At 44.1% G+C, this 13,635-nt stretch overlaps 1 protein-coding gene across 1 annotated transcript; it reads right to left on the bottom strand.

Moving 5' to 3' along the window:
* Positions 1-566: 566 nt before the first annotated feature.
* LOC127929974 (ferritin, middle subunit-like) lies at positions 567-6,346 on the bottom strand. Its single transcript, XM_052518492.1, has 4 exons — positions 6,057-6,346; positions 5,624-5,770; positions 1,217-1,342; positions 567-946 (listed from the first exon to the last, which is right to left on the bottom strand). Exons 1-4 carry the CDS (start codon positions 6,156-6,158, stop codon positions 791-793), a joined length of 531 nt encoding a protein of 176 aa, XP_052374452.1. The 5' UTR covers positions 6,159-6,346; the 3' UTR covers positions 567-790.
* Between the last annotated feature and the right edge of the window lie 7,289 nt (positions 6,347-13,635).

The following is a 13,635-nucleotide window of genomic DNA, read 5'->3' as shown; positions in this document are numbered from 1 at the left end:
AGATGCATTTTATGTCAGTAAGAGCTTAACTTCCCATCACTAGAGAAGTGTATTTTACCTTTAACTAGGGAAGTCAGTTAAGAACAAATTCTTGTTTTCAATGATGGCCTAGGAACAGAGGGTTAACTACCTTGTTCAGGGGCAGAAGACCAATTTGTAGCTTGTCAGCTCAGGGATTCGATCTTCCAACCTTTCAGTTACTAGTCCAACACTCTAACCACTAGGCTACGCTGCAGCCCCACGCGGCATACAGATTTCCCTCGAGGCTGTCTAATAACCTTTTGAGATGCAGAGTTAAGGTCTTCATTGACTGTAGTTACCCATTTCACTTTTATGGGTAGAGTTGACAGTTGGGCCCTTAATTGACATGGCATCTGTCACATTTCTTGTAATAGTGCCCTGTGGTGAGAGGTAACATCCTTTATAAAACCTCATGTTGAACTTATCCTATTGTTATGACCCTCAGCCACTAGTTGATCTACAATTGTCAGTATTTATCACTGGTATGAAGATGCTCAGTAAGACCGAGCAAAGAACCTGAATAGACTGAATCATTACTACAGGTCAACACTTAGAAAAAAACTTTAGTGATATTTTTTTATTGTTTTACAAGATGCCTTGCCTCCAAAATACAGTAGTGTTGTCAACAAAAACATCAATGTCACAGCAGTGTTGCACTGCACCAGTTTAACACTCTCCCTCCATATAAATGTAAAGCCAGTAGGATCTATCAGAGAAGCCAGGAGTCCTGGTCTGAGGCTGGAGGCCGTAGCCTGGGGATGGAAGCGGTTTAGCTCTGGCCTCCCAGGGTGTGCTTGTCAAACAGGTACTCTGCCATCTTGTTGTTGACAGCATCCATCTTGGTGAGGTTGGTGATGTAGTCTCCCAGCTTCTTAATGGCCTCCACCTGCTCATTCAGGTAATGGGTCTCCAGGAAGTGACACAGCTAAAGAGGGAAAACAGGTCAGAAAAGAGAATGACTACAGACTATTGTAGATACAGTAACACACAAGAGCCTGGTGGTAATGGCATAAGTGCAGATAATGAGGTGTTTACAGCTGTCTAACTCCTGCACGAGCTGCATCGTGTGTGTAAAGTGGCATTCATGCGTCTAAAGGGGCAGGTCACACAATCATGTGTAATTAGTTAGCAGAGGTACAACAACCTGATCAGCTCCTGGGACAGTACCTGTATTCTATGTAATGATATTACTTACATGGGGGTCAACCTTGTCAGAAGCAATCTTGTGCAGGTCCAGCAGGGCCTGGTTCACATTCTTCTCCAGCTGCAGAGCACACTGCATGGCCTCCAGCCCATTGCCCCACTCATCACGTTCTGGCTTCTACACAGGACAGTGAACACAGAAGGGTTAGGGACTACTAGCAGATGTTTCTATACATAATTCAAAGTCAGTTCAATCAGTATATCTGACAAACTGGAACCAATGCAGAAAGATCAAGATTTAGTCATTTTAACAGTCACTATGAACAACCACATAAGCTGGAGTTTATGAAGCACATCATGGGTCCGGTGTGGCTCAGTCGATAGAGAATGGCGCTTGCAACGCCAAATGTTTCCAGAACCCCAGCTCAGAACACACAACTCGGCGATCCTACTCACGGATGGGCTATTACAGCAGACGACCACACCGGGTTCCACTCCTATCTAGAGGTCGACCGATTAATCGGAATGGCCGAGTTTCAAGATGTCATAGCAATCGGTAATCGGCATTTTCTGACACCGATCACGGCAGAGTACATTGCACTCCACAAGGAGACTGCGTGGCAGGCTGACTAGCTGTTATGCGAGTGCAGCAATGAGCCACGGTAAGGTGCTAGCTAGCATTAAACAGATCTTGTAAAAAAAAAAACTCATCAACCATGTGTAGTTATTACTACATTATCTAGCGTTGCATATAATCAACGTGGTGCCTTTTAACGTCTTATGGCTGGGGGCAGTATTGAGTAGCTTGGATGATTAAGGTTCCCGGAGTAAACTGCCTGCTACTCAGGCTCAGTTGCTAATATATGCATATTAGTAGATTTGGATAGGAAATACTGAAGTTTCTAAAACTGTTTGAATGATGTCTGAGTATAACAGGACTCTTATGGCAGGCAAAAAGCTGAGGAAAAAAATCCAACCAGGAAGTAGGAAGTCTGAGGTTTGTAGTTTTTCAACTCATAGCCTATCAAATACAGTGTCATAATGCACTTCTTAAGGCTTCCACTAGATGTCAACAGTCTTCAGAACCTTGTTTGATGCTTCTACTGTGAAGGACGAGGGAATGGGAGCGGAATTGAGTCAGGTCTGCCAGAGTGGCATGAGCTGGTCACGCGCGTTCACGAGAGTTAGCTTGCAGTCCATTGCATTTCTGAAGACAAAGGAATTCTCCGGTTGGAACATTATTGAAGATTGATTCTATAGATCGTTTGACATGTTTCTACGGACTGTAACGGAACTTTATGACTTTGCCTGGTCGTGCCTCATGAATTTGGATTACTGGGCTAAACGCAAACAAAATGGAGGTATTTGGACATCATCGAACAAATCAAACATTTATTGTGGAACTGGGATTCCATTCAGATGAAGAGAAAAGGTAAGTGAATATTTATAATGCCATTTCTGACTTTGTTGACTCCACAAAACGGCGGATATCTGAATGGCTCGTTTTGTTTCGGAGCGCTGAATTCCGATCGCATGGTGTGCTTTTTCGGTAAAGCTTTTTTGAAATCTGACACAGCGGTTGCATTAAGGAGAAGTTAATCTAAAGTTCCATGCATAACAGTTGTATCTTTTCTCAATATGTATTATGAGCATTTCTGTAAATTGAGGTGGCTCTGCAAAAATCACAGGATGTTTTGGAAGCAAAACATTACTTAACTTAACGAAAAAATGTAAACTGAGATTGTTGGCTATAAATATGAACAAAACATGTATTGTGTAACATGAAGTCCTATGAGTGTCATCTGATGAAGATCAAATGTTAGCGATTTATTTCTCGATTTCCGCTTTTTGCGACTCCTCTTTGGCTGGAAGAATTGTGTTCCTTTGAGACTAGGTACAGACCTAACAATCGTTAGGTGTGCTTTCGCTGTAAAGCATTTTTTGAAATCGGACACTGGTGGTATTAATACGTTTCTTTAAAATGGTGTAAAACACTTGTATGTTTGAGGAATTTTAATTATGAGATCTGTTTTGAATTTGGCGCCCTGCACAATCACTGGCTGTTGTCATATCGATCCCGTTAACGGGATCTAAGCCATAAGTTAATTCATCATTGAATCATAGCCTACTAAGTTAAATCACCAATTTGGCAAACGCACCAATGTGTACATAACCATAAACGGCACCTTAAAATCAATACACAAGTATATATTTTTAAACCTGCATATTAGTTAATATTGCCTGCTAACATGAATTTCATTTAACTAGGGAAATTGTGTCACTTCTCTTTTGTTCTGTGCAACAGAGTCAGGGCACATGCAGCAGTTTGGGCCACCTGGCTCTTTGCGAACTGTGTGAAGACTATTTGTTCCTAACAAAGACAGCCAACTTTGCCAAACGGGGGACGATTTAATTAACAAAAGAGCATTTGCGAAGAAAGCACAATCGTTGCACAAATTAACCTAACCATAAACAATGCCTTTCTTAAAATCAATAAACAGAAGTATGTTTTTAAACATGCATATTTAGTTAAAATAAATGCATGTTAGCAGGCAATATTAAACTAGGGAAATTGTGTCACTTCTCTTGCGTTGATTGCACGCAGAGTCAGGGTACATGCTACAGTTTGGGCCATCTGACTCATTATGTCATAATTATGTCATTAGTTAGCAACATTGAAGGTTGTGCAATGTAACAGGAATATTTAGACTTATGGATGCCACCCGTTAGGTAAAATACAGAACGGTTCCGTATTTAACTGAAAGAATAAACGTTTTGTTTTCGAAATGTTCGTATCTGGATTTGACCATATTAATGACCCAAGGCTCATTTCTGTGTTACTATGTTAAAATGAAGTCTATGATTTGACATTTGATAGAGCAGTCTGACCGAGCGGTGGTAGGCAGCAGCTGGCTCGTAAGCATTGATTCAAACAGCACTTGTGCGTTTGCCAGCAGCTCATTGCTGTGCTTAAAGCATTGAGCGTTTTGTGACTTCAAGCCTAGCAACTCCCGAGATTAGGCTGGTGTAACCGATGTGAAATGGCTAGCTAGTTAGCAGGGTGCGTGCTAATAGCGTTTCAATCGGTGACACTCGCTTTGAGACCTTGAAGTAGTTGTTCCCCTTGCCCTCTGCAAGGGCCGCCGCGGCTTTGGTGGAGAGATGGGTAACGATGCTTCGAGGGTGGCTGTTTTCGATGTGTTCCTGGTTCGAGCGAGAGAGGGACGGAAGCTTTACCGTTACACTGGCAATACTAAAGTGCCTATAAAAACATCCAATAGTCAAAGGTATATGAAATACAAATGGTTGAAAGAAATAGTCATAATAACTACAACCTAAAATATTGAAGACTCAAGTGAAAAGGAACCACCAACTTTCGTATGTTCTCATGTTCTGAGCAAGGAACTTAACCATTAGCTTTTTTACAGGGCACATATTGCACTTTTACATTCACCTAAACTTTTTTTTGCATTATTTAAACCAAATTAAACATGTTTCATTATTTATATAAGGCTAAAGTGATTGTATTGATGTATTACATCAAGTTAAAATTAAAGTGTCTCCAACAGGCAATTGAGTGGAAAAACATTGCCTGGAACAGCGAGTTAAGTTCACTGCACAGTCCCCAGACCTCAAACCAATAGAGAATCTTTGGGACGAGATGGAACGGGCTGTTCACAGCAAGACTATATCGCCGTAATATCTGCAGCAAATGCCTGATTTCAGAGTGTCAGCATGGACCAACATCCCTGTGGAACGTTTCAGACACCTTGTAGAATGTCCCCAAAAATGCAGGCTGTTCTGGAGGTAAACAGGAGTCTGAGTAGAAGAGTTTAACCACTTATTTTGCACTCACTAGTCTACAACCCCCAACCCCCACATTGACACCAGTCACATATCCTGATTGCCAAGTCACTTTTAACCCTTACCTACTGTATTATATCTCAACTACCTCGTACCCTGCACATGGTCTCAGTACTTGTATAAAGCCTTGTTATTCTTTGTTATCATTCCCATTTTTATTTAGCAAATATTTATCTTTAACTCTGCATTGTTGGGAATGAGCTAGTAAGTACACTTCAACTCAAAGTCTACACCTGTTGTAGTCAGTGCACGTGACCAATTCAGTGGTTATGAAGGAATGGAGGCAGTGTCTTCAGGCCTAAGCAGTCAGGACGTTATATCTCCTCTGGTCACCTTGCTCTAATACCAGGGCAGCCACACAGGGCCTGCCTTACAATGAACTCAGTATTAACATGAATGACTACTAATCCAAAACAACTTCACAGTATTAGAAAAAAAGGCTCTAGATTGACTATAAAGGGTTCTTTAGACTTCTTGCCATAGATTATAGATCAGACAAGAACCATTTCAACCAGAGAACCCTCTACAAAGATGTTTACGTTCTTTTTGTTGCGCAGTATACAAGGTATGCGTTTTTCGACGCTCAGGCGCTCACCTTGATGTCCTGGAGTAAAATGCGTCCACCTCTCTTGATTTGGAAGGAGAGTTGCTTTTCGGCGTGCTCCCGCTCCTCGTCGCTGTTCTCCTTGAAGAAATGCGCGAAGCCAGGCAGAGCCACATCGTCACGGGAGAAATAGAAAGCCTGGGTTGAAAAACAAGTGTGTTTAGAAACACATGTCAAATATAACTCATTATATTATCGAGGGATCTAAGCATGATTGACACAGCAATATGATCCGGAAAATCATAAGCCTACTTGGTAACGAGATACGCTCTGTCCAAGGATATATTTATGAGCTTTATTTGAATGATACGTCTACCTCAAAGCTGTTGCCTCGGCGTACAGAAAAAATATTTAGGCTCAGGCATAATAATACTAGGTAAAGCAACAAACTGCTCCTCTTGGTAGCCAATTACAGTCCCCTTACCATTGAAGTGTAAGTATAAGAGGCAAACATCTCCATGTTGATCATCCGGTTGATTGCAACTTCGCAATCGTGGTGATAGTTCTGGCGGACCTGAGACTCCATTTTCTTTTTATATCAAAATTAACGGTACAAATATAGAGATTCTTAGATTATTTTACTAAAACAGTTCCCGTAATTATTACGTTATCAATCCGGAATGTTATATTGCGCGGGAGGCGGGCAGAAGAGTTCCGTTCAATCACTGTTGAAGCAAGAAGTTCTTCGTGCGTCTTCCCAGAGTTGTGAACTGGAAGGAGCCTTGTTCGCTCTATTTATTGTTCCAAGCGGACCGCGTCAGTGAAATCGACCTTCTTTGATGAGATTTAACGGCAGGTTGGCATCCAATACATGTTGCATTACCGCCACCTACTAGACTGGAGTATAACTCTCTTATACTTTGCTTTTTTAAACATGTTTTATCAACAACCACACCAACCAAAAATACAACAAATACCCTACCATCTAACACTACACTCACACAAATATATATAATAAAAACCATACTCCCCAATTTACATCTATTTACTCGTACTTCAGGCCAACAGCATGAAAGGATGGGACACCACCACTTAAAACACGCTGTAACTCAAAATGAATCAAATCAAATTTTATTACTCACATGCGCCAAATACAACAGTAGACCTTTCAGTGAAATGCTTACTTACGAGCTCCTAACCGACAGTGCAGTTAAAAGAAATACAGATACGAGATGCAACTCTTCTGATGTCAAGTCTCGCACACCCAAATACCTCTCTGCAGCTGCCACCACAACCTCTACTTCCTGCAACTTTTACGTTCCATCCCTGCAGTACAGTTGATAACCATTACTATAAATGCCCAAAATGTCCAATCTTACTGAAACATATATCACTTGTTGGTTTATCCCTCTGTACTGGTACAGATCTACTACTAACACCCCTCCTCTTTGGATCTCTCCCCCTTGACCCATCTTCCTCTACTTCTTAACTGCCTCAGCATATGACAACTTCTGCACTAACGTTACTCTAACCCTGGAAACCTCAACCATGACCAACCATCTTTATGCAGTACATACTCCTCTCCTGTCAACTTTAAAATGGTTGTAAGGTTAAGAAACAAGTGGGTGGGAGTAGATAAGCAGTCTTCAGTACGCACGATTGGCTAGCCTACAGGAAACGCTTAATACGTTTGTTGTAATTGAAAACTTGCTGCCCCGAAAGAACTGAAAATATTCAAGATAACTTTCTCCCTCATCACATCAATCGTGTTGGAAATATGCAGATTTTCAAGTTGTAACATGGTAGGGTAGCCCAGTTCAAGCCAGAAAATATGTTTTGTGTTTTTTCCGATGAATCAAGGACAGTAAAATCTGCACCCATCACAGAGTATTCAGTACAGGGTTCAACGCTGTGTTCCGGAGTTCTAAATTGAGCAGCTGCTGAATAATGAGCTCCTGTATATATTGAGATTTAAATGTTTTTTTAGAGTGAAGTACATCGAAAAAATCAAGAGAAAACTGCAAGACTCAATAGAGGACAAAACAAGGAACAAACCAAAAAAGACAGGCTTTTGAAAAAGTATTTATTCATAAAATTGTACAGTTATCTTAGCTAGCTGAATTGCTAGCAGAATTGTTTACTTGTTGCTAAGCAGTTGCTCGGGACTCTCCTGGAAGAAGCTAGCTAGCTTACAAAGAATAACAACAAAAAATATCTAGTTAACAGAAGAAAGGAAGACAAAATAAGGACAAAAGAAGGACAGAAGAAAAGGAAAAGAAAGAGGACAACAAAGTGAAACAGTCAGCACTTCTATTGCAACTTCGTATTTCATCGTCCTAACGTAGTCTAAACTGCTATCTGCCCAGCAGCTACCCAGCTAGCAAACGTCCACCGTCTACCGAATAGCAGCACTGTAGAAACTATTACACTCAACTGAACGACTTGATTAGTGTAGTGTTAGCTAGCTACATAGTTGTCTTTGCTGTCTTCGTATCCAAGATAATTGTGTAGTTTAGAGCGTGTAGTCTTAGAGTGATTATCTTAATTTACCGAGGTTAGCTAGCCAGCTATTTGTCGTCCTTAACGTAGGAGACACTGCTAGCTAGCCAACAGCTAGCCAACGTCTACTGAATAGAACTTCCGCACTCAACAACCCGGTCGCATTCCGCTTCGCTCCACAGGTAGTATCACATTTTCATTTCATTTCATTACAGCACAACGGTTTGATCGTAGCTAGCTACATAGCTAGCTACATAGCCGTCTTTGTATCTAAGATAATTGTGTAGTCTAGAGCGATTTTCTAGGTTAGCGAGCCAGCTATTGTCGTTCTTTTAACGCAACGTAACGTAATCAACACTGCTAGCTGGCCAGCTAGCCCCCGAATAGCAGCACTGTAGAAACTATTACACTCAACGGAACGACTTGATTAGTGTAGTGTCAACAACGCAGCCACTGCCAGCTAGCCTACAAAGTCAACAACGCAGCCACTGCCAGCTAGCCTACTTCAGCAGTACTGTATCATTTTAATCCTTTTAGTCAATAAGATTCTTGCTACGTAAGCTTAACTTTCTGAACATTCGAGACGTGTAGTCCACTTGTCATTCCAATCTCCTTGCATTAGCGTAGCCTCTTCTGTAGCCTGTCAACTATGTGTCTGTCTATCCCTGTTCTCTCCTCTCTGCACAGACCATACAAACGCTCCACACCGCGTGGCCGCGGCCACCTAATCTGGTGGTCCCAGCGCGCACGACCCACGTGGAGTTCCAGGTCTCCGGTAGCCTCTGGAACTGCCGATCTGCGGCCAACAAGGCAGAGTTCATCTCAGCCTATGCCTCCCTCCAGTCCCTCGACTTCTTGGCACTGACGGAAACATGGATCACCACAGATAACACTGCTACTCCTACTGCTCTCTCTTCGTCCGCCCACGTGTTCTCACACACCCCGAGAGCTTCTGGTCAGCGGGGTGGTGGCACCGGGATCCTCATCTCTCCCAAGTGGTCATTCTCTCTTTCTCCCCTTACCCATCTGTCTATCGCCTCCTTTGAATTTCATGCTGTCACAGTTACCAGCCCTTTCAAGCTTAACATCCTTATCATTTATCGCCCTCCAGGTCCCCTCGGAGAGTTCATCAATGAGCTTGATGCCTTGATAAGCTCCTTTCCTGAGGACGGCTCACCTCTCACAGTTCTGGGCGACTTTAACCTCCCCACGTCTACCTTTGACTCATTCCTCTCTGCCTCCTTCTTTCCACTCCTCTCCTCTTTTGACCTCACCCTCTCACCTTCCCCCTACTCACAAGGCAGGCAATACGCTCGACCTCATCTTTACTAGGTGCTGTTCTTCCACTAACCTCATTGCAACTCCTCCAAGTCTCTGACCACTACCTTGTATCCTTTTCCCTCTCGCTCTCATCCAACACTTCCCACACTGCCCCTACTCGGATGGTATCGCGCCGTCCCAACCTTCGCTCTCTCTCCCCCGCTACTCTCTCCTCTTCCATCCTATCATCTCTTCCCTCTGCTCAAACCTTCTCCAACCTATCTCCTGATTCTGCCTCCTCAACCCTCCTCTCCTGCCTTTCTGCATCCTTTGACTCTCTATGTCCCCTATCCTCCAGGCCGGCTCGGTCCTCCCCTCCCGCTCCGTGGCTCGACAACTCATTGCGAGCTCACAGAACAAGGCTCCGGGCAGCCGAGCGGAAATGAAGGAAAACTCGCCTCCCTGCGGACCTGGCATCCTTTCACTCCCTCCTCTCTACATTTTCCTCCTCTGTCTCTGCTGCTAAAGCCACTTTCTACCACTCTAAATTCCAAGCATCTGCCTCTAACCCTAGGAAGCTCTTTGCCACCTTCTCCTCCCTCCTGAATCCTCCTCCCCCTCCCCCCCCTCCTCCCTCTCTGCAGATGACTTCGTCAACCATTTTGAAAAGAAGGTCGACGACATCCGATCCTCGTTTGCTAAGTCAAACGACACCGCTGGTTCTGCTCACACTGCCCTACCCTGTGCTCTGACCTCTTTCTCCCTCTCTCTCCAGATGAAATCTCGCGTCTTGTGACGGCTGGCCGCCCAACAACCTGCCCGCTCAACCCTATCCCCTCCTCTCTTCTCCAGACCATTTCCGGAGACCTTCTCCCTTACCTCACCTCGCTCATCAACTCATCCCTGACCGCTGGCTACGTCCCTTCCGTCTTCAAGAGAGCGAGAGTTGCACCCTTCTGAAAAACCTACACTCGATCCCTCCGATGTCATCAATTACAGACCAGTATCCCTTCTTTCTTTTCTCTCCAAAACTCTTGAACATGCCGTCCTTGGCCAGCTCTCCCGCTATCTCTCTCAGAATGACCTTCTTGATCCAAATCAGTCAGGTTTCAAGACTAGTCATTCAACTGAGACTGCTCTTCTCTGTATTACGGAGGCGCTCCGCACCGCTAAAGCTAACTCTCTCTCCTCTGCTCTCATCCTTCTAGACCTATCGGCTGCCTTCGATACTGTGAACCATCAGATCCTCCTCTCCACCCTCTCCGAGTTGGGCATCTCCGGCGCGGCCCACGCTGATTGCGTCCTACCTGACAGGTCGCTCCTATCAGGTGGCGTGGCGAGAATCTGTCTCCTCACCACGCGCTCTCACCACTGGTGTCCCCCAGGGCTCGGTTCTAGGCCCTCTCCTATTCTCGCTATACACCAAGTCACTTGGCTCTGTCATAACCTCACATGGTCTCTCCTATCATTGCTATGCAGACGACACACAATTCATCTTCTCCTTTCCCCCTTCTGATGACCAGGTGGCGAATCACATCTCTGCATGTCTGGCAGACATATCAGTGTGGATGACGGATCACCACCTCAAGCTGAACCTCGGCAAGACGGAGCTGCTCTTCCTCCCGGGGAAGGACTGCCCGTTCCATGATCTCGCCATCACGGTTGACAACTCCATTGTGTCCTCCTCCCAGAGCGCTAAGAACCTTGGCGTGATCCTGGACAACACCCTGTCGTTCTCAACTAACATCAAGGCGGTGGCCCGTTCCTGTAGGTTCATGCTCTACAACATCCGCAGAGTACGACCCTGCCTCACACAGGAAGCGGCGCAGGTCCTAATCCAGGCACTTGTCATCTCCCGTCTGGATTACTGCAACTCACTGTTGGCTGGGCTCCCTGCCTGTGCCATTAAACCCCTACAACTCATCCAGAACGCTGCAGCCCGTCTGGTGTTCAACCTTCCCAAGTTCTCTCACGTCACCCTGCTCCTCCGCTCTCTCCACTGGCTTCCAGTTGAAGCTCGCATCCACTACAAGACCATGGTGCTTGCCTACGGAGCTGTGAGGGGAACGGCACCTCAGTACCTCCAGGCTCTGATCAGGCCCTACACCCAAACAAGGGCACTGCGTTCATCCACCTCTGGCCTGCTCGCCTCCCTACCACTGAGGAAGTACAGTTCCCGCTCAGCCCAGTCAAAACTGTTCGCTGCTCTGGCCCCCCAATGGTTGAACAAACTCCCCCACGACGCCAGGACAGCGGAGTCAATCACCACCTTCCGGAGACACCTGAAACCCCACCTCTTTAAGGAATACCTAGGATAGGATAAAGTAATCCTTCTCACCCCCCCCCCTTAAAAGATTTAGATGCACTATTGTAAAGTGGCTGTTCCACTGGATGTCATAAGGTGAATGCACCAATTTGTAAGTCGCTCTGGATAAGAGCGTCTGCTAAATGACTTAAATGTAAATGTAAATGTAAATGTTATCACTCAGGAATCTGATTCCTGCATTCCGAGTTCAAATCTCTGGACAATTCCAAATTGGATTTAGCATATGATTCTATGGTGTGATTGTTAGCACGCTGCTCTTTGAATCCAGTGATCTGAGTTCAAATATCAGTAGAACCTTCCTTGATTTTGTGCTGAATTATTCACGTGGCCTACCAATCATCTCATCTCCAACTGTTGAGCCAGGGGAACAAATGACAGGAAAATCTGAACACTTCAGAAAATACTCTGTGTTGTGTTTGATGGAAGATCCCTATTCAATTGGCTCCCGAGTGGTGCAGTGGTCTAAGGCACTGCATCTCAGTGCAAGAGGTACCACTCTTGAACGAGTCCCTGGTTCAAATCCAGGCTGGGGTGGCGCACAATTGACCCAGTGTTGTCCAGGGTAGGCTGTCATTGTAAATAATAAGTTGTTCTTATCTGACTTGCCTAGTTAAATAAAGCTCAACAAAATATAATTATAATTATTTAACTCAGAAACATAAAAAATAATGTTTGAAACACTTTTTTGCAGCTTTTGATGTAATTGATCATAATCTGCTGCTGGAAATATATTGGCTTTACATCCCCTGCTATATTGTCGATCTAGAGTTACCTGTCTAACAGAACACAGAGGGTGTTCTTTAATGGAATCCTCTCCAACATAATCTAGGTAGAGTCAGGCATTCCCCAGAGCAGCTTTCTAGGCCCCTTATTGTTTATATCTTTACTAATGACTTGCCACTGGCGCTGAGTGAAGCCTGTGTGTCTATGTATACTGATGACTCAACACTATACACATCAGCTACCACAGCAGGTGTAATCACTGCAAACCTTAAGAGCTGCAGTCAGTTTCAGAATGGGTGGCAAGAAATAAGTTAGTCCTAAATACATGAATTTCAAAAACTAAAGGCCCTGTATTTGGGACCTAAAATTAAAACACTAAACCTCAACTAAATCTTGAAATGAATAATGTGGAAATGTAACAAGTTGAGTCTAAACTTATTGGACTTACCCTGTATTGTAAACTGTCATGGTCAAAACATATTGATACAACAATAACTAAGATGGGGAGAGGTCTGTCCATAATAAAGCACTGCTCTGCCTTCTTAACAATGATCAACAAGGTAGGTCCTACAGGCCCTAGTATTGTCACACCTGGACTACTGTCCAGTCGTTTGGTCAGGTGCCACAAAGAGGGACTTAGGAAAATTACAATTGGCCAAGAACTGGGCAGCACGACTCACCCTTAAATGTACACAGAGAGCTAACATTATACATGTCAATCTCTCATGGCTCAAAGTAGAGATTTTCTTCATCACTACTTGTATTTGTGAGAATTATTGACATATTGAATGCACCGAGCTGTCAGTTTAAACTACTAGCACACAACTCAGACACCAATGCATACCCCACAAGACATGTCTCCAGGTCTCATCAGAACAGACTATGGGAGGTGCACAGTACTACAGAGAGACATGACATGGCTACTGTTCCACATCAAGTCATGCAAACAGTAAATTAGATTTAAAAATAGTTAGATACAACTTGCTGGACAGCGGGGAGGGTGAAGAGACACATATACACTATAGACACACATATTTATTTTGTGTTGTCGATATGTGGTAGAGTCGTGGCCTGAGGGCAAACACATGTGGCGACATCTGGTTTGTAATGTATAGAACTGCCTTTATTTCACTGGACCCCAGGAAGAGTAGCTGCTGCCTTGACAGCAGGTAATTGGGATCCATAACACAAATGTTTGTAAATGTCAAGGAACATGTCGTTTAGCCAGGTGCCTTCTAGTGGCCTTTTCAGGTAC

The sequence above is a fragment of the Oncorhynchus keta genome, chromosome 5 (genome assembly GCF_023373465.1).
Source record: "Oncorhynchus keta strain PuntledgeMale-10-30-2019 chromosome 5, Oket_V2, whole genome shotgun sequence".
Classification (NCBI taxonomy): domain Eukaryota; kingdom Metazoa; phylum Chordata; class Actinopteri; order Salmoniformes; family Salmonidae; genus Oncorhynchus; species Oncorhynchus keta.
Note: the sequence above shows the minus strand (reverse complement) of the source record. Positions and strands in the feature narration are given on the sequence as shown.

Coding starts and splice junctions, on each gene's coding strand:
- LOC127929974 (XM_052518492.1), bottom strand. CDS start 6,158: ATGGAGTCTCAGGTCCGCCAGAACTATCACCACGATTGCGAAGTTGCA. Junction 5,771..6,056: donor CTTATACTTACACTTCAATG/GTAAGGGGACTG, acceptor TTTTCAACCCAG/GCTTTCTATTTCTCCCGTGA. Junction 1,343..5,623: donor TTTTACTCCAGGACATCAAG/GTGAGCGCCTGA, acceptor TGTCCTGTGTAG/AAGCCAGAACGTGATGAGTG.